This window comes from Artemia franciscana, chromosome 8 (genome assembly GCF_032884065.1).
Source record: "Artemia franciscana chromosome 8, ASM3288406v1, whole genome shotgun sequence".
In the NCBI taxonomy this organism is placed as follows: Eukaryota; Metazoa; Arthropoda; class Branchiopoda; order Anostraca; family Artemiidae; genus Artemia; species Artemia franciscana.
The window spans coordinates 13,150,618-13,177,039 of NC_088870.1; the positions used below are offsets into that span (position 1 = coordinate 13,150,618).

General features: G+C 35.9%; 1 protein-coding gene and 1 non-coding gene across 3 annotated transcripts in view; both read left to right on the forward strand.

Annotated features, from left to right (window-relative positions):
* LOC136030001 (uncharacterized) overlaps window positions 1-26,422 on the forward strand; it is a 118,105-nt gene that overhangs the window by 81,046 nt on the left and 10,637 nt on the right. For both annotated transcript variants that reach the window (XM_065708609.1, XM_065708610.1), the window contains one exon: window positions 5,481-5,642. In XM_065708609.1, the coding sequence (XP_065564681.1) occupies window positions 5,481-5,642 (162 nt within the window). The remainder of the gene's footprint in view (window positions 1-5,480; window positions 5,643-26,422) is intronic.
* LOC136030729 (U1 spliceosomal RNA) lies at window positions 22,398-22,559 on the forward strand. Its single transcript, XR_010618350.1, has one exon. It is a non-coding gene; the product is annotated as a U1 spliceosomal RNA (small nuclear RNA).

The following is a 26,422-nucleotide window of genomic DNA, read 5'->3' on the forward strand; positions in this document are numbered from 1 at the left end:
TAGCATAAGTAGTAGTTGTAGTAGTAGCAGCAGTAGTAGTAGTTGTTATAGTAGCCCTGAAAGATTCGAATTAGTACCCCAGCCGTTCCTGAAATAATGATGATACACCCTTTTAACAATCACTATGCATGTACTTTGTTTTGATTTTTTCCAACCTACACCCCAACATACCCTGAAATTATCACCGTAAGTCATTCTAGATATATTAGGCTACGGATGTACCCTTTGAACATCTACATTTAATTAAACACTTCCATCAACATGCCCTGACAGCTTCAAATTAACACCTTTATCTGTCCTTAAGATATCGCAAATACACCCTTATGATAAACTTGGATGCACTTAATGTTCTTTTTAGTTGGTTCATCATTTCCAATAACATACTCTGAAAGTTATATCCTGACGCCCCTAGATGCTACTGGTATATTGCGTATACGCCCTTTTCAAAATCTGGGTAAACATAGTACCTTTTTATTTAGTTTTTCACCTCCTCATCATTCACTTGAAAATAAATCCAATACCCTGTTCTGTTCTTAAAACATTGTATCTGTGCTATTTTGACGACCTGGATGCACTTAAACCCTTTTTATCTAGTTCAATAGTAGTAACAGAAGTAGCAATAGTAATAGCCCTGAGAGTTTCAACTTAATACCCTCGTCTTAATGAAAACCAGCATGCATATATTACCTCTTGATTCAATTTTAAAGCAACATAAGCTTTCCCTGAAAATTTCTACTGTATACCCTATTCACGTCCTAAGATATGCCTCCTATACCATTTCGTCAGCCTGGCTGGACTTAAACTGTTTTGATTTAGTTCAATAGTAGCAGTAGTAGTAGTAGCAAAAGTGGTTGTAGTATCAGTAGCCCTGAAAGTTTTGTTTAATACCCTAAGGCGTTGTTGGGATATTTCTAATGCACCCTTTTGACAACCCACATGTACATAGTATATTTTATTTCATTTCAACCTCCCCATCAAAATACCCTGAAAGCTTCACCCTATTAGTCTAAACATTTCCTTAGATGTTGCTCATGTACCCTTTCGACAACCTGCATTGCACTTAATGTGTTTTGATTTTGTTTAACTTTACCCTCACCATTCTCTGGACGCTTTACCTAATACCCTCAGCATCAGCAAAAGTAGTAGCCGTTGTAGTAAAAGTAATTAGTAGGAGCATTGGAAGTAGCAGTAGCGATAGAAGTTGTAGTATTAGCAGTTGTAGTAGTAGTAGTATTAACAGTGTTCATATTGTGCCTTTTTAGTGTAGTCCATCATCCCCTCCTCATGGATTGATAGTTTCAACTTAATGCTTTAAGTCGTCCTTCGATATTGCTGATACGCTCTTTTAATAACCTGCATGCACATAGTGTGTTTTAATATGGTCCACCCCTTCCCCCTAAACAATCCCCGAAAATTAACCTGGAGCGTTCGCAGGCATTTTGTCATGGGGTGGCTTTGTGTGACCGGTATTAGTTCTGTCGAAAAAATTGGAAATACCCTTCTGTGGCAACTGCCACTGTTTCCTCAAGCCTAATCTATTTTGCCCTGCTGACCACAGTATGAAACAAAATTCGATTTAAATCAAGTTTTCCATTGTTTGAGTATTGTTCTGTAGGAAGCTTTTATCATTGCATAACGGGAAGAGAAAATTTCTTTTTTTCTTAGTAAAAAGGGAAATTGTGTTTTACTTTTCCTTATCCAAGGTTTTGGCGGAGAAATGTGTGGCTCATTTAATTTTTTTGTTATGGAGCTCACAGCAATTTCCCCATCCGGTATTATTGGTTTTTGTAAAAGAAAAGCAATCGCGATCTCAAGTGAAGTTCCTACCCTTCCAATGCCACTTTTTTCATGGCTGCAACAGAGAACATGGAATAATAATATTAGGTGTAATCAGTGGATCTTTAGGTTAACAACACTGCTTCTTACCGCCTATTTTTACTTCCTTTAACTAGTTCAAAATTTTATTTCTTGTCGTATTTCCCCCATCCCTCTTTTTTCATTAATTCTATGAACGTCTATGTAGTTATTGCCATTTACTTATTGTTTTCTCAAATAAAAATCCTTGATTATTGTCGAATTGAAGAGAAAATTAAATTTGTCTAGATTTGTTGACAGACATCGATGTTTTTGTAATCCCAGAGAAGTCTCCAGGGACACTTTTCTGTGGAACGGAAAATCTCCTGACACTCCGTCCAATTTTCAGGGGGGACCTTCTTTGTGAAATTAGATTTTCGAAGAGACTGTTCACCTTAACAGATTTCCTTTCGAAAATTACAATCTGATCAAAATAGTTTGTGGTCTCCAATCTAATTTCCTAGTAATACAAAAACTATCTTTAAAATTCTAAAAATGTAAAATATATATGCATCCATTTTTAGTACAGAATGAAACTATTAATTGAAACTATTTGAAACTTATTTTTAAATTAAAATGGAATAGTTGTGGGCATCAAGTCTTGGCTAATTGTAGAAAAAGCCAAGACAGATAGTCCAATTGAGTGAGAGGCAATTCTGGCATTAGCCCCCCTTATTAGGATTGTTCATAATGACATTTTACTAATATCAAAATTTAGCTAGCGTTAATTTAAGCTGGTAAGAATTTTCTCTTGAATTTTTAGCCAAACATAAAATTATGTGAACTATGATTGGCTCAAATTAACGCTAGCTAAATATCGGTATTAGTAAAATGTCATTGTGAATGGGCCTTTGTGGCTCTAAGGTAGTTCTTGACAGGAGTAAAAATCATGTTTGAAAATTGAACACTGTCCATGTCATCAAATTACGTGCGAGTACATATTTCTTATGATGTCATTTAATGTAATGACGCTATTCAATAGTGGTAATAAATATTATTGGCACTGTAGTCGTGAGTAATTATATTTATTCACAACTGTGACGTTAATGTAGCTCAGGCACAAACTCTTCAAAAGCTGTGTTTTTGTTGAATATTTTAAGCAAGCAAATCAACCAATGGGAGGTAAAAACAAAAATATTCTATCCCACTCGGTGCATCATTGGCTGGAAGACCATTTCCTTATAAGCATGAATTTTGAAGGTTTTGAAACTTATAGTTTGGCAACATCAACAACAGTATTGGCTTAAAAATCTAGAAAACATCATAGGAAGGGAACTAATTACGCAATGCAGTCCTGTCTCTTGACCTTTTCAGCTTTAAGCTATATCCTTGTGATTTAGATAATTCAGCCTATGCTATGTGATGGTATAGACTCATTCATTTGGCATTTCAGAATGTCAAATATTAATCCGGGTTAACACCACCTGAAAACATGGCCGGGAACTTGACTATTTTTCTTGACTAGTTTATTTCCTTTAGCGTTGGAAACATTTGTGTAGAGATAAATAAATTTCGTTTCTGTTGAACAAGGGTCGTATTAGCCTGTTTTATTAAGAAAGCCTCCTTCTAGTTTATTCCTCATTCTCCGTGCTTTTTGCGTTTTATTAAGGAAAGAGGTTAGTTTTAGTTAACTAATAAGAAGTAAACTTTTCTTATTTTATTGAAGGAATGACTCCTTCCCTATCCTACGAAGTTGAAGAATGACAAAAACTTGCCATAGTTGCAAGTATTTATTACTCCTTAATTGGTTAGAAAGGGGAAGAATCATCGCTTAATAAAAACAAGAAAAGTTTGCCAACTCTACTTTAGATGAATAAAGCTAGAATCATTCCCTAAGCACATATATTGTGAGCAATGAACTGGAATGAGGCTTTCTTAATAAAACAGGCCTTAAAATAAATTTGACTATTGCTTTCCGCAATACTTTCAAATGCCTCGTTTATGGTACTATTCAAATCCAGTTTGGCAGCACTTTTTGGTATAAAATGGTTAATTTTACTGTAGATTTTTCTAGCGTTTATATGGTTGTGTTAAGTATTTTCAATCTAATAGCAATATCCATTTTTACAATGTTTTTATATCTCAACATATTTTAGAAAAATGTTTCCAATTGTGATGACAATGATAATGTTCGCTGTTTACATTTCAATATTGAATTCCTTGCAATGATTCGACTGCCAAATTCGAAGCTAACGGACATGTCTTGTTTGCGACATAAATGTCGACAGATATACAAATTCTCTCCCGTGCTTACGTGGCTCTTAAATCGAACCTGGCTCTGGTTTATTGAGCTCCACTGATATACATCTGGTGGGAAAGTTTGGAGGAGTGGTACTTTCTTATGTATTAGAATATGAATAATTTATTGAAATACATTTTATATAGGCTTAGTCAAGGGGACTTGAAAAACTAATTTTTAGACTCGGTCGTTAAGACTTGTTTAGTTGAAAGCTTAGATTCTTATGTTGTTTTTGTTTAATTCCTTATTCCTATCTTCGTAGAGCCTTAGTTATGTGGATGATCCTAATAAATGTATAGTCGATCAAGTGTTTTGATGCTAAATCTAAAACAAAAGAAAGAGAAATCTAAAAACAAAAAAAAATCAAAAATCTAAACAAATGCAAAAAAATAAGCATTAGGATCCTTGATTTGGCACCTTATGGGCTACTGTACCTGTACTTTGAAATGTCAATTTGCGAATATTACAATCAAAGATTGGAATTGAATATAAAACTTAATTAATTATCTTCAATAATAATAACCCTCTTGCTATTAAAGAAAGGCTTGTGCGTGAAGAATCGATGGTAAGGGAAAGACGATAATATTACATCCCACTATGGCAATTTTTACCACAGTAACCAGTAACTAGAATCCAAGTCCTAAAATTGGTCTCAATCAGGAATCCTTTTCGCTATCTAATTCACAAATTGCTAAGATTTTCAGACAGAGGTGTTTGTTTTTCAAAATTCAGGAAAGATCTGAAAATTTCATACAAAACATTCACACAAAATGAAACTAGCTCGTATCTCAGCTTTCCGCCAAAACAGGTAATTAGCCTTTTTTCAAACCACACGCTAACGAACTACAATCTGAGACAATAAATACCACGAAGTGAAAATAGCAAAAAGAAAAGAAAAATGATAAACGATCAAACCCACTCGTTGCATGACCGGCCTGAAGACCAGTCTTATAAGCACGACTTTTGTAAGCATTTGAAATTGGTAATTTGACAACACTGACAACGGTTTCGTCTTTGTAATCCTCTCTATGGACCTGAAACCAAATGTAACAGGCTTTAAAGTTTGATGTAGCTTTGCAGATTTAACGTCTCTATGAAAGCATCAGGCACCCACAATTGAGAGGGGTGCTGTTCCGGCCATCTTCCTCGGGATATCTTCTGAGAAGCGATTTTTTAATTCTATGTATATTTTTCGTACAGTTTACATATGGTTTGACGAAAACCCTTTCACGAAATAATTGTTTTATGTATGCCTAGAAATGAAGGGAAGTAGCCTACCAAATTCTGTTTTGCGCGGAATTGGAACATGTTTCAAAAATCTGAATTGCTTTTTCATTGTATTTTTATATTCTTTCAAGTAGTCTCTTTCATTTTCCTAATCTTACAGTCCTTTTCCACCAAAAATTGTGAAGTGACAGTCAATCCCATTGCGAAAAATATTGCAACTCAGCATATTAGAAGTAAAAGCTCTTCAGCAAAATCTTTTCTTCTCTGGCTAATTGAAAATAAATTTGTGGAACCAGGACATCAAGTCAGGCTGATAGGAGAAGTAAGTTTCCTATTTTCTTTTTTGCTATTTTCCTTCTGATTAGATATTTTATATTCATACTTATTGTATTTTATTTATGTGGTCAGGATGATAAACTATAAACAAGGAATTATATCCTGCGTTCCCAGAGCCCTTTACGTTTTTGTTGGTGTGTGTGTAAATGAACCACCATATAACTGAAACCCTGTATAACCGAACCCCCGTGCAACTGAACCACCGGACAACTGAACCTCATGCAACTGAAACCTCGTGTAACTGAACTCCGTTTAACTAAACCCTCCTGTAACTAAACACCCGTGCAACTCAACCCCATTTAACTGAACCCCCGTGTAACTGAACTCCCGTGGAACTGAATCACTGTGCAACTGAACCACCATGCAACTAAACCATCCTGCAACTGAACCACTGACCTGAGTTTTTCAGTATTCTAAGAATATGAGTCAACATTATTGGTTAAACCACAAGTTAGAATTTTTACATGTTCAACCTTGTTGGAATTGTTTGTTTCTTAAAGCCATGGTATAAACGCGAAAAATTTTTGTTTTAGTTTTGCAAAAAAAAGGAAGATCTGACGTCACAAACCATTAAAGCTGATTTATTTTTCTTTTTTTGGATGAATCAGACCTTTTTGGACGTTAAGTAATAAACATAAGTAGTGACAGCATTGTGGATTCCAGAAGACCCGTTGCCGCTGCTCTTTTATTCCTTTAATAGTTAAAGATGACGAAGAAGTATAACGGCAACCCCCCCCCAGGACAAGACGCAGCTGTCTGTTACGTAGTAGGGAATGTTCTAAGAGATACAGGTGTTTATTCCGTAATAGGGAATGTTTTCTAAACGTGCAGGTGCTTGTTACGTAATAGGAAATGTTTTCTTCGTGACAGAGGTGCATGTTACGTAAAAGGGAATGTTTTCTTTGAGATACAGGTGTATGTTACGTCATAGGAAATGTTTCCTAATAAATGCAGGTGAATGTTACATAATAGGGTTTGTTTACTTTTGGATTTTGCATGATAGGGAATGTTTACCTGTGATAAGTATGACGTAATCTCGTGTGACTTGGTAGATTTATTGGGAACTAGCAGTTGGGTGGCGCTTCGCGCCACCCCAACACCTAGTTGGTGGGGGCACTTCGCGCCCCTCCCCCCGCGCGCGTAAGTCGTTACGCGCCATATTAGTTACGCGCCATCGTAGTTGTGTCCCTGTATCCCACCTGTGAATATAGATAGATATATATATATATGTTTTTAACTATGTAAAACTTGCTAATATACAACATTCTTCGCTGTCCCATTGTCTGTGCATATAAATAGATTGTCAGGTTTACCGACTCTTGAACATGCAACATATAACTATCCTTGGGAAAAACAATCCGTCTTCAGATCTATACCTCATTATTCTAATGATTGCCCTTGAGCTTTGTTGATGATAATTACTAATCGAACATTCCCTGTGTCCCCGTCGTCATTTATATATCCCCTTGTGCCCCCCGGCATCCCCGTTGTAGTTGTGTCCCTGTGTCCCGGTCATCATTTATATTCCCTGTGTCCCTGTTTCCCGGTCGTCATTTGTGTCCCGGTGTCCCGGTCTGTAATTTCTCTTTGAGTGTCCTGGTCGTCATTTATATTCCCTGTGTCCTGGTCGTCATTTTTGTCACGGTGTCCCGGTCTTATTTATAACTTATTTATATATATATATATATATACTAGCTGTTGGGGTGGCGCTTCGCGCCACCCCAACACCTAGTTTGTGGGGCGCTTTGCGCCCCCCAAGACCCCCAGCGCGCGTAAGTCGTTACGCACCATTGTAGTTGTGTCCCTGTGTCCTACCTGTGAATAGATATATATATATATATATATATATATATATATATATATATATATATATATATATATATATATATATATATATATATGTTTTTAACTACGTAAAACATGCGAATATACAACATTCTTCGCTGTCCCATTGTCTGTGCATATAAATAGATTGTCAGGTTTACTGACTCTTGAACATGCAACATATAATTGTCCATGGGAAAAACAATCCGTATTCAGATCTATACCTCATTATTCTAATGATGTTTACTGACTCTTGAACATGCAACATATAATTGTCCATGGGAAAAACAATCCGTATTCAGATCTATACCTCATTATTCTAATGATGTGTCCCAGTGTCCCGGTCGTCATTTATATTCCCTGTGTCCCGGTCGTCATTTGTGTCCCGGTGTCCCAGTTTGTAATTTCTCTTTGAGTGTCCCGGTCGTCATTTATATTCCCTGTGTCCCGGTGTCCCGGTCGTCATTTGTGTCCCGGTGTCCCGGTCTGTAATTCTATTCGAACAATCCATGTGTCCCGGTCGTCATTTATATATCCTGCCTGTGCCCCTGGCGTCCCCGTTGTAGTTGTGTCCCTGTGTCCCGGTCGTCATTTATATTCCCTGTGTCCCGGTCGTGATTTGTGCCCGGGTGTCCCAGTCTGTAATTACTCTTTGAGGTTCCCGGTCGTCATTTATATTCCCTGTGTCCCGGTCGTCATTTGTGTCCCGGTATGTAATTTCAAGTCCCCCCGCGCGCGTAAAGCGTTACGCGCCATATTGGTTACGCGCCATTGTAGTTCTGTCCCTGTGTCCCACCTGTGAATAGAGATATATATATATATATATATATATATATATATATATATATATATATATATATATATATATATATATATATATGTTTTTAACTACGTAAAACTTGCGAATATACAACATTCTTCGCTGTCCCATTGCTTGTATATATTAATAGATTGTCAGGTTTACCGACTCTTGAACATGCAACATATAATTGTCCATGGGAAAAACAATCCGTATTCAGATCTATACCTCATTATTCTAATGATTGCTCTTGAGCTTTGTTGATGGTGATTGCTAATCAAACATTCCCTGTGTCCCCATCATCATTTATATATCCCTCCTGTGCCCCCCGGCGTCCCCGTTGTAGTTGTGTCCCTGTGTCCCAGTCGTAATTTATAGTCGACAAATATGACGTCAGTCGACACACAAACATGACGTCAGTTGACACGCACGTCCCAGTCGTCATTTGTGTCCCGGTGTCCCTGTTTTTATTTTTATTTTTTTAGTTTTCTTTTTGTCCTTTATTTTTCAGTTGTTTTCCTTTTGTAGTTTTTTTTCTTTTTCAGTTTTTAGTTGTTTTATTAGTTTTTAGTTTGTTTTTTTTTAGTTTTTTTTGTAGTTTTTACCTTTTTTTAATTTTTTTCTTCTTTTGTATTAATGCTAAAGCCAAGGTTGGAACCTGGAACCTCTCGGACCTAGAACCTGGAAAATAACGCTTTACCAACTCAGCTACTTCGGCTTGAATACATTCGTTTTTGAATTGGTATATGATGAAATAATTCAGACGTCATATGCGGACAGACAGACAGACACACAAACAAACAACTATGTAGTTTATCAGTGATTTCAACTTTTGCCGGAAGACACGGGCCGTAATGTCATGTCTATGAACCGCCGATTGTCCTTGAAGTAAAAGCTGCTGTATCTTGTCCCAAGATTGATTACATGTAAATGTAATAAATAAATCTGAACGACCATTGAGACGAACATACGTAATAGCATCTTGAGCATATTCATGCATATGACGGGGACTGCCAGCATATGACGAAGGTAAAATCGTTAATCTTCCAACGTTTGTGGTATTACCGTCATTTACAACTGCATCTCGCAAATGAATTTATTGTTCAGAGCGGAGCTTGGTCTGATTCAGACGGATAAATAGCAAACGTTCTGATTCAATTTTTGCATACATATCAACGATGTATTGGTGAAACAATTGACGGCATTTTAAAATATAATTGTCTTCATCCTGCCGAATCATTGGTCTATAGGAATAATAATGGATTGCACTGCATTTCTTAATCATTTATTGGTTAGTGGCTGGATTTATCAATTTAATACTAAAGTGATAGCCGTCGGCTCCATCCCAAAAAATGATAGGATATTGTAGGGCAACGTAGCATCGATGAGTTTCAGCAATTCTTACCAACTGAGCGTTTCGCTTATGAAGAATAATATCTCGAGATAAAAACTGATCACCAACCATAACGATTGCCACTTCATCGATAGTTGGAGCATTGTATCTACGCACATGTTGGCCAGGAGGCGTTTTGTCAGCGGAAATAACAATTTTATGCGTATCAGTAGGCATCAAATCGATGGCTGTTTTGAACAGACGCACTAAATTATTATTTTCGTGGAAAAGATGTTGCAATTGGGAAACGATTGTCCTTTCAACGTCGGGAGAAATTTCACAGCGTGCTTTCAATTCAGAATTTCTATCACTGATGAAGTACAGTTGTAAAAATTTATGATTTTCGCCTGAGAATGGTAGAAGAAACCCTGCTCTATGATAAATTTGCCCGTTTACTTTGAAAGTAGGCATAAATTGATCTGGATTTTCGATTTGGGCACCAAACGACGTCATTTGGAAACATGAGTTATATTTTCTGATCTGTGATAAAAAAAAAACGCTTAGATTCTGACGTAATTCCAGTAAGCAAAGTCTTCAATGGCTCTGGTGGTGCAGCCAGTAGAGGAAGTTTAACTTTTCCTGAGGCGCAACACATTCCCATTATTTCACCATTGAATTTCAAGGCCGTGCAATAGGGACAAATTTTAGACATAGTCCCGATTTGAACACATCTACTCAAGCTATAATCATCGACTGGGCTGTACCTGAATGCCAGGCGAAAATTTTCAGGTTGCTCTTGTGATTCCTCGGCACGCTTTCTTTTGGTGATTTTTCTTTGAGATGCAAGCCTAATTTCAAGCTGTTGTTGTGATTCCTCGGCACGCTTTCTTTTCTTACTTTCTCTATCAGCCGCAAGCCTGATTTCTTGCTGTTCTTGTGATTCCTCGGCACGCTTTATTTTCTTACTTTCTCTATCAGCCGCAAGCCTGTTTTCATGCTGTTCTTGTGATTCCTCGGCACGCTTTCTTTTCTTGCTTTCTCTATCAGCCGCAAGTCTTTTGGCATAGACTCTTTGAGCAGCTTCCTCGGCTGTTGCCATTGTAGGTTCTTCAGTCATTTTACAATTAAAAATTTCTCTTTCAACGATCTTCTTACAATTAAAAATTTGTCTTTGAACGATTTTCTTAAATACTTGTAATGACGTCATATACTAAGCATCGTCATAACCAACATGACGACAACTAACTTCATGACGACATACAGTTCAATCCTTATAATGACGTTAGTCGACAGACAGACAAAAAACTTATTTACATATATATATATATATATATATATATATATATATATAAATAATAGCTGTTGGGGTGGCGCTTCGCGCCACCCCAACACCTAGTGGGTGGGGCGCTTCGCGCCCCCCAAGCCCTCCGCCATATTAGTTAGGCGCCATTGTAGTTGTGTCCCTGTGTCCCACCTGTGAATAGATATATATATATATATATATATATATATATATATATATATATATATATATATATATATATATATATATATATATATATATATATATATATATATATATATATATATATATATATATATATATATATGTTTTTAACTGCGTAAAACATGCGAATATACAGCATTCTTCGCTGTCCCATTGTCTATGCATATAAATAGATAGTCAGGTTTACTGACTCTTGAACATGCAACATATAATTGTCCATGGGAAAAACAATCCGTATTCAGATCTATACCTCATTATTCTAATGATGTGTCCCTGTGTCCCGGTCGTCATTTATATTCCCTGTGTCCCGGTCGTCATTTGTGTCCCGGTGTCCCAGTTTGTAATTTCTCTTTGAGTGTCCCGGTCGTCATTTATATTCCCTCTGTCCCGGTGTCCCGGTCGTCATTTGTGTCCCGGTCTGTAATTTCTATTCGAACAATCCCTGTGTCCCGGTCGTCATTTGTGTCCCGGTGTCCCGGTATGTAATTTCATATTTTGCATGATTTCGTTAGAGCGAAATTAAGCCACGTTACGATTTTTTTGAACATTTAAGGAAAATGCCTCGTTTCTTTGACTGATCGTTAAATTTCAGCCCCCCTCCCTTCCTTCGGAAATTTTTAACGCGCAAAGGTTTAATGAAAATGTCTCGTTTCTATGAGCCAAAACTATGCATTCCTGCATATTATGCGTTCTGAATAATATTTTCTCTTCATATTTTGTATAATCTCGTTAGAGGTCCATTTAAACCATATTAAGATACTTTTGTGGACTTTTAATGACAATGCCTCGTTTCTTTCACTGAGTGTTAGATTTCTGACCATTTCTGTCAAATTCTGTTAACACCCCACCCCCGAGGTTTTAAAGAAATGTCTCGTTTTTTTAGTCAAGGCTGCTTTTTTGGGTTGACAAGCGCACATTTGAATTATACTTTCTTTTCATATTTGGAACCATCTCGTTAGAGGTAAATTTAAACCACATTAAGATATTTTGAGGGCTTTTAACGAAAATTCCTCTTTTCTTTCGTTGAGCGTTAGATTTCAGCTCCCCTTTGTAAAAAGGCACTTTTTACATCCCTCCTCTCCGAGGTTTTAATGAAAATGTCTAGTTTCTTTGACAGAGCGTTAGATTTCGGCCCCCCTCCCGTCAAAAAATTATTTTAACACCTCTCTGGTTAAGTTTAACCTCTAGAAAATGTTATTTCAGGCAATTCACGCCACCACAGCAATATATGACTATCCCCGTGGCATCCCTATGATATATATTTTTATCCCTACAGCATTTTTCAGATATTTTCTTGATAAAATGATGCTTAACGCCCATTGCTTCGTGTTTTTCAAGCCCCCCCCCCCTCCATTATGATACACTATTCAAATTCAAGCCACTGTGACATACTATTACTAGCCCTTTGGCACTTTGGCAAAGATGCCTTTGGCATCTTTCCTTAGACATTTTCCTGGTATTCTGTTGTTAAAAATCATGCTTTAAATCAACTGGTTCTTGTTATCGCAAGCCAGCCCTCCGTAATAACCATGTCAATTCACACCACCCTTCCACACTATCAATGACCGTCTAGCACCCTCTGTCGCCCCTCATCATTCCTAAGGCATTTTCTTGTAAAAAATCATGCATTAAATCTATTGGTTCATGTTTTTGCAAGCCAACTCTCCTTGATACACCATGTCATATCATGCCACCATGCTACAATATGACAGCCCCTCTCGCATTTTCTGGCACCTGTCATCACTCAAAAGAGATTTTCGGACTTTTTAGTAAAGATGATATCTAATTCCGCACCCCCTCCCCCTTTGGAACCCGGTTACAACGGTTCCAATTCCGATTTTGACCCCGGCCCCACCAATCTCAGTTCCCAAACAAAATGAAATGCATACATAAAAGCATCCTAGAATATACAAAACAAAAATGCATCCTAGAAGATCACAATTTCTTCTTACAAAATACTAAATATTTCTAATATTATTCTAATTATTCTATTATTATTCTATTATTCTAATATTATTCTAAATATTATTCTAATAAAAGAGCGGTGAATGTTCGATATTTCCCCCTCCCCCTTTGGATCCCGGTTACAACGGTTCCAATTCCGATTTTGCTGGCTTCCACCCCGGCTCCACCAATTTCAGTTCCCAAACAAAACAAAATGCATACATAAACGCATCCTAGAATATACAAAACAAAAATGCATCCTAGAAGATCACAATTTCTTCTTACAAAATACTAAATATTTCTTACAAAACAAAAATACATCCTAAAACATCAAAAATTTTCATACAGAATAAAAAATAATTTTTACAAAAAAAATACTTCCTAAGAAATCACAAACTCTTATTACAAAACAAAAATAGTTCTTATAAAACGATTATAAAAGATTGTTCCTACAAAATACAAAATACTACTGACAAAACTAAAAATAAATTTTACAGAGCAAAAATACATCGTAAGCAATCACAAACTGAAATAAAAGATACTTGTTACAAAATATTTGTTACAAAATGAAAAAAACACTTCTTTCAAAAGAAAATTAAATCTAAAAGATCACAGATTCTTCCTACAAAATTCCAAATACTTCTTAAAAACAAAAAATAATTGTTACAAAACAAAAATGCATCCTAAGAAATCACAAATCCTTCTTACAAAACAAAAAAAAATACTTCTTGCAAAACAAAAACAATTCTTACAAAACAAAAATAAATCCTAAATAATCACAAATTCTTCCTTCAAAATACAAAATAATTCTTACAAGACAAAAAATAATTCTTACAAAAGAAAAATACATCCTTAAAAAATCAGAGATTGTTCATACAAAATACAAAAAACTGGTTACAAAACAAAAATACTTCTTACAAAGCAAAAAATAATTCTTAAAAAACACACAATATTTTTTACAAAACAAAAAAAATAATGGGGAATTTAGCAAGGTTCAAATAACTTTGCTCGGGTTAGCTTCATTTAGGTTCACTTAGCGCAATGGGGCACGCTAAATGAACCAAAATGAACCTTACTTGAATGCAATGATTTGAATCTTTATAAAATCCCGCTTTATATATCTCTAACTCTAAACACTTGAGCTATTCAAAACGTGTCATCATCTATGAGTGAAATTGAATGGATGGTAGCAGTAACAATATAATATTTTGTAAGAAAAATCTCCAATTTTTTAGGATGTATTTTTGTTTTGTAAGAATTATTTTGTTTTTGTAAGAATTATTTTTTTGCTTTGAAATAAGAATTTGTGATTGTTTAGGATGTATTTTTGTTTTGCAAAAAAAAACTTTTTGGTTTGTAAGAAGTATATTGTATTTTCTAAGAATAATTTTTATCTTTTAGGATGTATTTTTGCTTTTTAAGAAGCAGTTTTCTGTTTTGTAACAAGTATTAGTATTTTGTAAGAACAGTTGATTTTTAACAAGAAAATGTCCGAAAAATGTCATTGGAATGATGAGGGATGCCAAAGGGTGCTAGAGGGCTAGTCATACTGTGGCATGGTGGTGTGAATTGACATGGCGTATCACGGTGGGCTGGCTTGCGAAAACATGAACGAATTGATTTAAAACACGGTTTTTAACAAGTAAATACGTGGGAAATGTCTTTTGAATGATGAGTGGTGCCAGAGGTTGCCAAACGGCTAGTAATAATGTGGCACAGTGGCTTGAATTGAGATGGTGCATCACATTAGGGGGTGGATGAGAGGGAGTTTAAAAACATATGTCAATAGACTTTAGTTATAATTTTATTAAGAAAATATCTGAAAATGCCTTAGGAATGATAATGTGTCAAAGCGATACCACATATAGCCATGGTGGCGCAAATCGCCCTGGAGTGCATCATGCTGAGGGTTGGCTTGCAAAAACACGAATCAATGGATCTTAAGCCTAAATTTATCAACAAAATATCTGGCAAATGCCTTAGGAATTATAATCTGTGTCACAGGAATGCCACGGGGCCAGCCACATATTGACATTGTTAGGTGAATTGCTTGCACTAGCAATTTCTAGAGGTTAAAGTTAAGCCGGGAGGTTTTAAAATTTACCTAAGGGGGAGCTGAAATCTAACGTTCAGGCAAAGAAACGAGTTTTTTTCATTGAAAGCCCTCAAAAATATCTTAATGTGGCTTAAATCTATCTCTAACGAGATTGTGCGAAATATGAAGAGGAAATATTATCCAAATGTGTGCTTGTCGACCAGGAATGCATAGTCTTGGCTCAAAGAAACGCGGTATTTTCATTGAAACCTCTGAAGCGGTGTTACAAGATTTTTTGACGTAGGGGGTCTTAAATCTAACGCTCAGTGAAAGAAACGAGACATTTTCATTAAAAGCCCTCAAAATTTCTTAATGTGCTTAAATTTACCTCTAATGAGATTGAGATTATGCAAAATATAAAGAGAAAGTATTATTCGTATAGTTGCTTGTCAACCAGGAGTGCATAGTCTTTATTCAAAGAAACAAAAATATTTTCAGTAAAACCTCGGGAGCTGTTAAAATTCTTTTTAATGGAGGGGGTTGAAACCTAACACTCAGTGAAAGAAACGTTGCATTCACATTAGAAGCCTTCAAAATTTTACCCAAAACTTTGGTTTAAATTTACCTCTAACGAGACTATGCGAAATATGGACAAAAATATTATTCAAATACGCGCTTTTCAAACAGGAATGCATATTCTTGGTTCAAAGAAACGAGGTGTTTCCATTAAAACCATGGGGGTAAAAGAATTCTTTGACGGAGAGGGGCTGAAACCTAACGCTCAGTGGAAGAAACGAGGCAATTTCATTAAAAGCCCTTAAAAAGATTTCAATATGGTCTAAATTTACCTCTAACGAGACTATGCGAAACATGAAGAGAAAATACGATTCAAATGTGCGCATGTCTACCAGGAATGCATGGTCTTGGTTCAGAGAAACGATGCATGTTCTTTAAAACCTTGGGAGTAACAGAATTGTTTGACGGAGGGGGGGTTGGAATCTAACGCTCAGTCAAAGAAACGAGGCATTTTCATCAAAATCCCTCAAAAATATCTTAATACGGCTGAAATTTACCTTTAACGGGATTATGCAAAATATGAAGGGAAAATATTATTCAAATGTGGGCTAGTCAACCAGGAATTCATAGTGTTGGCTTAAAGAAACGAGGAATTTTCATTAAAACTTATGCGGCAAAAGAACTTTTATGGCGGAGGGGGCTGAAATCTAACGCTCAGTCAAAGAAACGAGGTATTTTCATTAAAAGCCCTCAAAAACGTATTAATATGGATTATATTTACCTCTAGTATCAACCCATTACCCTTCCCCCTGATATTGCTTGCTAGGACTTCCTCTTTCTTTAATTCTTTGTTCTTTTTGCTTATATTCTATCCTTTATAAGCCTTTTTCACGTTTTGTTTTTTCCGTTTGTTGAGTTTGTATTGCTTTTTTCTGTGTTTCAATAATGCTTCTAAATTTGTTTTTATTAATCAAAACTTTATGTACAAAAGTCTGTGTCGTTTAGATTTCTTGTTAAAGGAGAAATCTGCAATACGTAATCACTTACGCAATAAAATATCGAAAGCCAATGCTATGTAACATCTCACTTTGATTCCATAGTTAACTTAACCTGTCTAGGTCACGTTATAAAAATAATAACGGTCTAACAAACAGGTACATCTAATAGATCAAAAATCAAAAGCTTTGGGATGCTTGTGTGCTCTCATGTGGAAAGTGTTGAAAACATACGATCAATTTAATCGTTCTATAAAATGGGTTGGGAATTCCCCCGTATGTAAAGTAGGTTATCACGTAGAAAGTATTCCTCGAATAGTAAGATTAGGGGCTTTCACAGTCCCCCTGTCTAGCGCTCCATTCCATTAAGGGGAAATCCCTTTCGAATCCTAATGCGGACAAAAATCTATAGTTTATAAAGGTTTCCTGAAAAAAAGAAAAATCTATTGAAAGGAAAATGAAATCTGAAAAAATTCTTGAAAGAAAAAAAACTTGAAAGAAAATGAGATCATGAAGAAAAAACACCTTGAGAGAAGAAAAAAATATCTCGAAAGAAAAAGAAAATCCCGAAGAAAAAATCTCTTAAAGTATTATGTAACATCTAGGTGTGCGCCCGTCATTACGTAACACCTCAGGTGTGCTGTGCCATTGCACAACATTTCACGTTTGTGCCGCCATTACGTAACACCAAGCTTTGTCCCCTTTGTCCACGTTTGTCCCCTTCATTACGTAATACCCACATTGTGTGTCGTGCTAAGTAACAAGTGAGGATTCCCCACGAGGTCATGAATTTTAGTATGCGACGTGAGGTTACGTCATTCCCAATAAATCTATTAATTCACGCGAGATTGCGTCATCCTTAGCACAGGTATACATTCCCTATTACGTAACATACGAAAGTAAACAAAGAATATTTTTAACCATCACTTGCATCTTTGCGAAAACATTCCCTATGATGTAACGTAAACTGCATCTCGAAGAAAACTTTCCTTATTGCGTAACATGCACCTGCACCTCGAAGAAAGCATTCACTATTACGTAGCAAACACTTGCACGTATTAGAAAGCATTCCCTATTGCGTAATTAACACCTGCATCTCTTAGGGAACATTCCCTATTGCTTAACAGACACCTTCATCTGGGTCGCCGTTAAACTTCTTCTTCATCTTCAACCATTAAAGGAATAAAGTAGTAGCTGTTACGCGTCTTCTGGAATCCACAATGCTGTCACTACTAACATATGCCTTCAAAACATTTGACCTTTGTGAATTTAGATTCACAAAACGGCTTGTTCAGGCGGATGGTAGTTTCTTTTCACTGTTACTGCCAATAATTCTTGGGCTTGTAAACACCTTTCTCCAGAAATGGTTAAAACATACAAATTGACATCAGTAGAACTCGCTCTTTAACCATTTGAGCACTTTGAATATAATTTTGATAAATTTATTAACAGTGAAACAATTGCCGATGACGAAAAATTAGTTTTGCTTTAAAATGCCCATCTACGTGTCTATTGCTCCATTCCACTGATGGGAAATCCCTTTCGAATCCTAATGTGGACAAAAATCTTTAGATTATGAAGGTCTTCGGAGAAAAAAAAGAAAAAGCTACTGAAAGGAAAAGGGGGTCGCCATTAAACCTCTTCCCTATTTTTAGCCATTAAAGGAAGAAAAGAGTAGTGGCTATGGGCCTTCTGGAATCCAGTATGCTGTTACTACTAACATATGTGTTCAAAATATTTGACCTTTGTGAATATAGATAAGGATTTTTGATCAGATATTGTTGAAGAGATTGATGCTAAAAAGGATATGGAAGGGAGACTGGTTGCACTCTAGCTTTTTTTCCAACATGCCCTGAAAGTTTAAACTTCATATCCTCAGGTTTATACCCTCAGCTGTTCTCGACACAGTGCAGATACGTCGCCTTGTAAAACTGGATGCACATGGTACCTCTTGATTTTGTTGAAGATGTTCCTAAACATTTTCTAACGATGTGACGGCTGACACCATCAGCCATTGTAAATATCGCTGGCATTTCCTTTTCACAACCAATAAAGTGACAAAAATTTTTTGATTGGGTTTGGTATTCTTCTTGACACTTCCCTAAAGTTTGACCTTAATGCTCCATGCCTTTTTTTATTTATTGGATCAAACATGCCCCCTTTTCTTGATAAGAAACATCTTGTATGTTAACAATAGGCATCTTGCGTAACTTACAGCCCTTGCACCAGGGGCTAATCTGGAGGCATAGTTATTTAACATTTGGGCTGTTTTAAGTACCTTGGTCATCTCAAAGTTATTGATCGGATGTATTTGGGGAAAAGAGAGAGTGGGGATGGAAGCCTTTCGATCACTTTTAACTCTTAAAAAATGTACTGGTATTTTTGATTTCCAATCGAATGAGCCCCCCCCCCAAGCTTATACAAAAATATTTTCCGTAAAAACATTAGCTGTTAACATTGAGTAACTAGCTTAACTGACAGCCCTTGCTCCAGGGGCTGCTGGCAAGATTGATAACCCTAGAAACATGATTAGACTATTTTGAACAAACAATTTTTTATTTTGATTGGATTAATTTGGGGGGGGGGGGTGTGACAGATAAGAGGGAGAGGCTGATTGTCCCCTGATTACCTTAAATTCTTCAAACTGAACTTGAAGTTTTAATTTCCAGTCGAATGAGCCTTCTCCAAAGTTTTTAGGACCATTCCTTCTATAAAAACCTTAAATTTTAACAACTTTCGAAAACCTACAGCCCTTGCCCCGAGGAACGTGTTTTTTTCACTTTTTATTATTTGATTGTATATTGAAAGCTTTAGTGCCCTTTTTAAAAGTCAAAATTGATTGGAGGGCAACCATCTCCCAGGGAAAACACCTCTTGGGGGAAATACTACCTCGAAGAGCCCCACCCCTGGAAATACCTCCCCGTGAAATACACGGGGAGCACAGGTGAGACCTGTTTTGTGCATAGGTGAGACCTTATCTTCCCATTCAAAACGATGTTCTCTCATAACCTTTGCCATGTTCCTTAAGAAAAAGTCTATGAAAATAGTTCATATAAACGTGGATAGGACACAGCTCATTTGACTCCTGATTCCGAGTTAAACCCACTCCTAACCTCAATTCCACCTTAAACTTGGCAATATTAGTCTCGCTCATTGCACTAATTACTTTAATGTAGTTATTTGTATACTGTTCAAGGATGAGACCTTCACTAAAGCTTTTCTATCACCTTAATGGAATACCTATTCCATTAAGAAAACAAAAGGAAACAAAATTATGACCACTTTTAATTGTCATTTAAATACTTAGGACATTCTAATATGGATTTGGTAAGGATTTAATAACTGAGTTGTCAATAACTGGTCTTGGTTCTTTATTTTCTCATTTTTGATTTGCTGGTTCCAAAATCCTTAGAATGCAATAGACACAGAATGACATTGTTTTATAAACATTTCATGTGTCTTTTCTTTGAGGACAGAATATATTTTATAAATAGGCCTTAGAAGAGAAAACAATCTTAGGGCTAATGTACACAATCATCTGCATTTTTTTTCTCATTTACTATTAGCCATAGTTCCAACCGTTTAGCAAATTATGATTATTTTGACCACGGGAAGCTTAAACCTCCAGACTTAGCCCAGTCCTACCTATTGAGCTGATTCTGAGCATGTTTCCCTTGGGAAACATAAATCCTCTAAGATTTAGCCAAATAATACCCATTTATCCAGTTATGATTGTTTCACCCACAGGAAGCCTAAATCCTCTCATATTAAGCTAACCCTACCAATTTAGTCAACAATGAATCTGGATGAACACCGTAAAATCTGACCCAGAACCTATTCGTGAGTTCAGACCGCACGGCAACCGATGTTTGAAATCTTTGAATCCTCGACCGCAACCAATGGAATCCAACCACCTACCACCTCCCAGCACCAGGAAAAGCTGCAAAGCTTGTATCCTGATCCAAGTACAAAGTTTTTAATTTTATGGATTCTTTTTGGCAATGAATTTGTACAGAAGATAATTAGAATTCAATAGAACAGTGTAGAAGATGAACACGTCAGACCCAAATACCCTGATTATTATACATTTTCAGGTGAGGGGGGGGGGGTAAACGATCCTTACAGATATTCTATAATCATCCCTTTAGTAGCCATGGGGGTAGATATGATGAAGAAGTATGAAAAACTTAATTGAGCGTCTCAAAACAATGTTTTTTTTATAATCTTTGCCTTGAGGCTTCCCATGCACGCTATACACACACACACACACACAGAAAAATCTTAAAAAAGGGAGATTCTTTGCCATAGTCTATAAAAGTGAGGACTAAAAGGGTCTAATGATTCAAACTAAATTTCTGGACTTACCTAGACTTGAAACCAAAACTTTAAAAAAAATTGAACTTTCCTCGTTGTCTAACTATGCTTTCTTGAGAGTCCAACAACAGATAAAACTAAAGGCCAAGTTCTGGGTTATTATATGAGATTTTTCAATTGAAATTTCGGTAAAATAGGAATGCAAGAAAAAAGCGGAAAATTTTGCTTTGAGCACTGAATTTAGCGTGTTGATTCAAGTGGTATACAAAGCCCATATTATTACTTCCAGATGTCCAAAAAAAATTGCATATATTTATGTATTAGGGAACATAAATCTGTCATGTCTTTCACTTTGTCTGATAAGCTGGTAATTACTTGAAATAAATCCTACCAGTTTTTCATGTTGTAGGGGGTGTAGAGAGTGTAAATTGTGCTTATAAATGACTGGCAGTGTGTTGAATAGCTGTGGCCTCATACACTGGAAGTTGCCAGAAGTAAAAGACCGTGGGTGGTATCACGAGTCAGAAATTAAAAGAAATTCTTGACCCCCCAATTTTAATAAATGCTCGAGGTACTTTTGCTGTTCCCGGGATACAGGAAGTGCGTCCTGCATAAACAGAACTAGTATAAGATCAAAAAAATATCTTCTACTGTGCCCGTAAATAGTTTACATATAACATTAATTTAAGCGAACGAGCTTACTAGTGCTCGTTACAAGGATTTTTTAGTTTCTTACGAATTTCTTGAACCTTTTAGGAAATTTTTGTGTTTTGTTTTAAATGTTTGGCTTTGACTTGGCCCGATTCTGCATTAAAAGGGCCTACAATATCTCAAAATATTATATTTTTAATGTGGTTTTATGTAAAGTCCAGGAATTGATATAGGGAAATATAGCATAGGAGAAGCATTGAAATATAATAACTGGTTCCAAGTGACACCCACCTTATGGGGTGACTTGACACAATACATTTTTCTTTGTTTTTTTTACCGCTTACAGTTGAATTTTTTGAAAAAGAAGACATTACCCGTTTTTGTATCTAAGGTTATGTAGTAAGCAATGTATTGACTTTTATTTACATAATAAACAAAAATATGAACTATTACAGATATAAATCACTATGCTAGGGGAAAATTTAAATTTTGCTAACGTCTAGCGATTAACTACATAAACATTCCTAAAGGCACCCTAAACTGAACATAATAATAACAAAAACTTACATAAATGTTCCTAGAAGCATCCTACATTAATTAAATGATAATGAAAAAAAAAAAGAAAAAATACAATCACCTTCCCCCAAACACTACTACAAAACGTAGTAGGCCTACAACAAATTAATCGCAAAAACTCTGTCGCCAGATACGGTACAAAAATACAAAAAGGGGTGTCTAGTCATCCCTTATGTTTTTTTTTATCATTGAAACCTTTTCAATGATTTCTTTTTTCATTCAGGAAATTGTATTCACCGTATTTACCATACTTACCTGGCTGGGGAGCTGCCTTGATCACGAAGGAGGCGCTCCCAGGGTGAGGCCTTTCTATTGCACTTCGGATTGGCTGACCCCTGTGATTACCCCAAATGGGGGTAAATCAACAGCGTAATTTTTGGTAGTTAAAAGGTATATATATAAGATATATATAGGTATATATACCTATATATACATACTTAAATATATATATATATATATATGTATACATATATATACATACTACTATTACATACTATATACATACCTATATATACCAGGTAAATATATAAGGTGCACCTTCTTATTCTTCAGTGGTTCCTTATCTGTCCTATTTGCATATGTAGATGTTGTATCCATGTTAGCATTCAGGAAATTATATTCACTCTATATGTGCTTTCTTATATTTCAATGATTCAATTTTTGTCCTATTTGCATATTAAGAAGGTGTATTCAATTTCACTTTCGAAAAAATTGAACCAAGAGAATCTAATCTTTAATTGATCGATTTTAGGAATAAAAGCGCCTTAAATATCAGGTGAAAAACTGATCTGAGCAAATGTGGCGAAACAGGAAGCATAGAACATTTTTTTCAATTTTGGAATTGACTAGGCTCGCATTTTTACTTGATGATAAAGTTTCAAAGGTAGTATATTAGGAAAAATATTAATTTGTAGCATATTAGGAAGTGTAATAGAACCCTGTTTTTCTCGTTTTTCAAACAGTTCGTGGTAACGAACTGTAGTAAGGAGCGACCCGGCTCAATAGTAACCAAAACTCTAAAAAATGGAATTTTGATACAAATAGTGACATCAAAAGAATCTCATTTTAATGCTGATTTTAAATATATAAGTTTAATCAAGTTTAGTCTTACCCATCAACAGTTACGAGCCCGAGAAAATTTGCGTTATTTTAGAAAATAGGGGAAAACACCCCCTAAAAGTCCTAGAATCTTAATGAAAATTACACCATCAGATTCAGCGTATTAGAGAACCCTACTGTAGAAGTTTCAACCTCCTATCTACAAAAATGATCACGGATGCGTGTTTATTTGTTTGTTTTTTTGTTGCTTTTTTTCCAGGGGTGATCGTATCGACCCAGTTGTCCTAGAATGTTGCGAGAGGGCTCATTCTAACGGAAATGAAAAGTTCTAGTGCCCTTTTTAAGTGACTAAAAAAATTGGAGGGCACCTAGGCCACCTCCCACGCTAATTATTTTCCCAAAGTCAACGGATCAAAATTCTGAGATAGCCATTTTATTCAGCATAGTCGAAAAATCTTGTAACTATGTCCTTGGGGACGACTTACTCCCCTACAGTCTCCGTGGGAGGGGCTAAAAGTTACAAACTTTGACCAGTGCTTACATATAGTAATGGTTATTGGGAAGTGTACGGGCGTTTTCAGGAGGATTTTTCGGCTGGGGAAGGGTTGAGAAGAGGGGGATATGCTGGGGGAACTTTCCATTGAGGAATTTGTCATGAGGGAAGAAAATGAAGGGAGCGCAGGATTTACTAGCATTATTTAAATAAAAACGATGAAAAAATAAATATGAAAAAAAAAATTTCAGCAGGAAGTAAGGAGCAGCATTAAAACTTAAAATGAACAGAAATTATTACCCATATGAGGGGCTCACCTCCTCCTAATACCTCGCTCTTTACGCTAAAGTATTTTTAGTAATGTCAACTATTTATTCTACGGCTTTTGTGATTCGGGGGTCATTCTTAATGAATTGGGACAAAATTTAAGATTTAGTTTAAAGAGAGAGGTACTGACGAGGGGGCGAACCCTCTCATATATGTAATAAAAACATGAGAATAAAAAGTTCTTTACGTAAGCTAATTTATAAGTTACGTATATCTTTTACTAATAAAAAGATTCGTAAAAAATTAAAAGTTCTAGTTGCCTTTTTAATTAACCAAAAAATTGGAGGGTAACTAGACTTCCTCCCCCGCTCTTTTTTTCTTAAAATCATTCGATCAAAAATTATGAGAAAGCCATTTATCCAAAAAAAAAAATGCAAATTTCGTTTTAATTATTCCTCTGCGGAGAACCAAAATCAAAACGTGTATTGATTCAAAAATGTTCAGAAATTAAATAAAAAAAAACAAGTTTTTTCAACTGAAAGTAAGGAGCGATATTAAAACTTATAACGAACAGAAATTACTTCGTATATGAAAGGGGCTGCTTCCTCATCAATGCCCTGATCTTTACGCTAAAGTTTTTTACTGTTTAAAAAGAAGAGTTGAGAGAAAGAGTCAAACTTTAGCGTAAAGAGCGGGGCGTTGATGAGGAAGCAGCCCCTTTCATATACGAAGTAATTTCTGTTCGTTTTAAGTTTTAATGTCGCTCCTTACTTTCAGTTGAAAAAACTTGTTTTTTTATTTAATCTTATGTTTAAAACGAGCATGGATTAATTTAAAAAAATATATATCTGCTCAAAGTAAAGAGCAAATTTTACACTTAAAACTAGAAAGCTACTCAATAACTTTTTCCAAATTACTGATGTGACAACTGTCCTCCTCTCCCCTTGTCCCTCCTCAATGACACTACTGAACAGAGACTATCTCTCTTGGCTTTACTCTAATTAGGCTCTCAAGTCTTTCACCACTATGAACAATTTAATTTAAAAATCGACAGACTCGTCTGTAGTATTCAAGAACATACGAAGAAAATATATAAAGGAGTATCCTTAAAAAAAATATATAAAAAGTCAAGAATTTCTATCGTGTTTTTGTTCTTTTTTTCTTTTTTTGCTTCTCATCGATTATGTCCAACCAGTGTTGTCTCCGAATCTGTTTACCCTAAGCACGCAATATTGAAGAGAAATGGGTGGAAATAGGCTTTGATTGATCCTGCTTCCCGTGAGACTTTCCTTTAACTTTAGAAACTAGTAATAACGTCCCCTTTTCCTTTGTGTTCCTTTTTGTGAACAGAAGACATCAAAGGCATCCAATTATTTCTGGAACATGACTCTTGTCTGTGGTTTGATACTGTTATTACTTATAATATCCTTGAGAAAAATTTTTTTAAAGAAAACTAGATAGTATTTTCTTTCCAAATTATGTGCCAGCTTTTTTGTTGTTGCAATCGGGTTTTGTTATTATGTTGATCTTTCTTATTTTTAATGTTCAGATTTCCCTTCTTAACGACACAACATAGTTGAAGTCAGTGATGGTGTCGGAAAATAACAGTGGAAGTTTTAATGGATCGCCGAATTCGTCATTGTTGCTCCCTTTGAGTGTATCGCACCATTTATTGCAACTGGCGTGCTTCATCGCTACATCAATCCTTAGACACACATACGCCTGCTTTTTTTTTTATATCAATTAAATCCTCGATAGTTAATTGCAAAGTAGAATTATTTTCAAAAAACCAGTAATATGATGTGTGGGGGGTCTCTCCCCCTCCTTTCCCATGTTTGTGGCAGTAGGTATAACAAATCCAATATTTATTTTCGTTACGGAAAATGCTTCGATTTTTCAACTCAATTTTTGATCGGATAAACATTATAAATAAAATCAACTAAGGCTTTACTTAGCTATAGTAGCAATGAAAGTGATTGTTTAAATTATGTAAGTGGAAGCTTGTCACAACCATATGTATCTCCGAAAATGAGGAGAAATCCAAAATTCAGTTCTCAACGAAGAAGACTTCAATGTGCAGTTATTTGGCTTCGGTAGGAGTGGGCACCAGATCTTAAAAAGAAGAATTTTGAGGGGAAAATAACCAGAAATAGGCTTAACTTGTTCATCAAACTGCTGAAGAGGTGCAGCTTTCCTTTAAAGATATAGTTGTGTTTGGGAATCAACATCTTTCTGGCACTAAACTGCGGAAGAGGTGCAGCTTTCCTTTGAAGATATAATTGCGCTTGGGAATCAACATCTTTGTGGCGCAAGCTGCCGAAGAGGTGTAGCTTTCCTTTGAAGATATGGTTGTGCTTGGGAATCGACATCTTTGCGGCACCAAGCTGCCGAAGAGGTGTAGCTTTCCTTTAAAGATATGGGTGTATTTGGGAATCAACATCTTTTGTGGCATT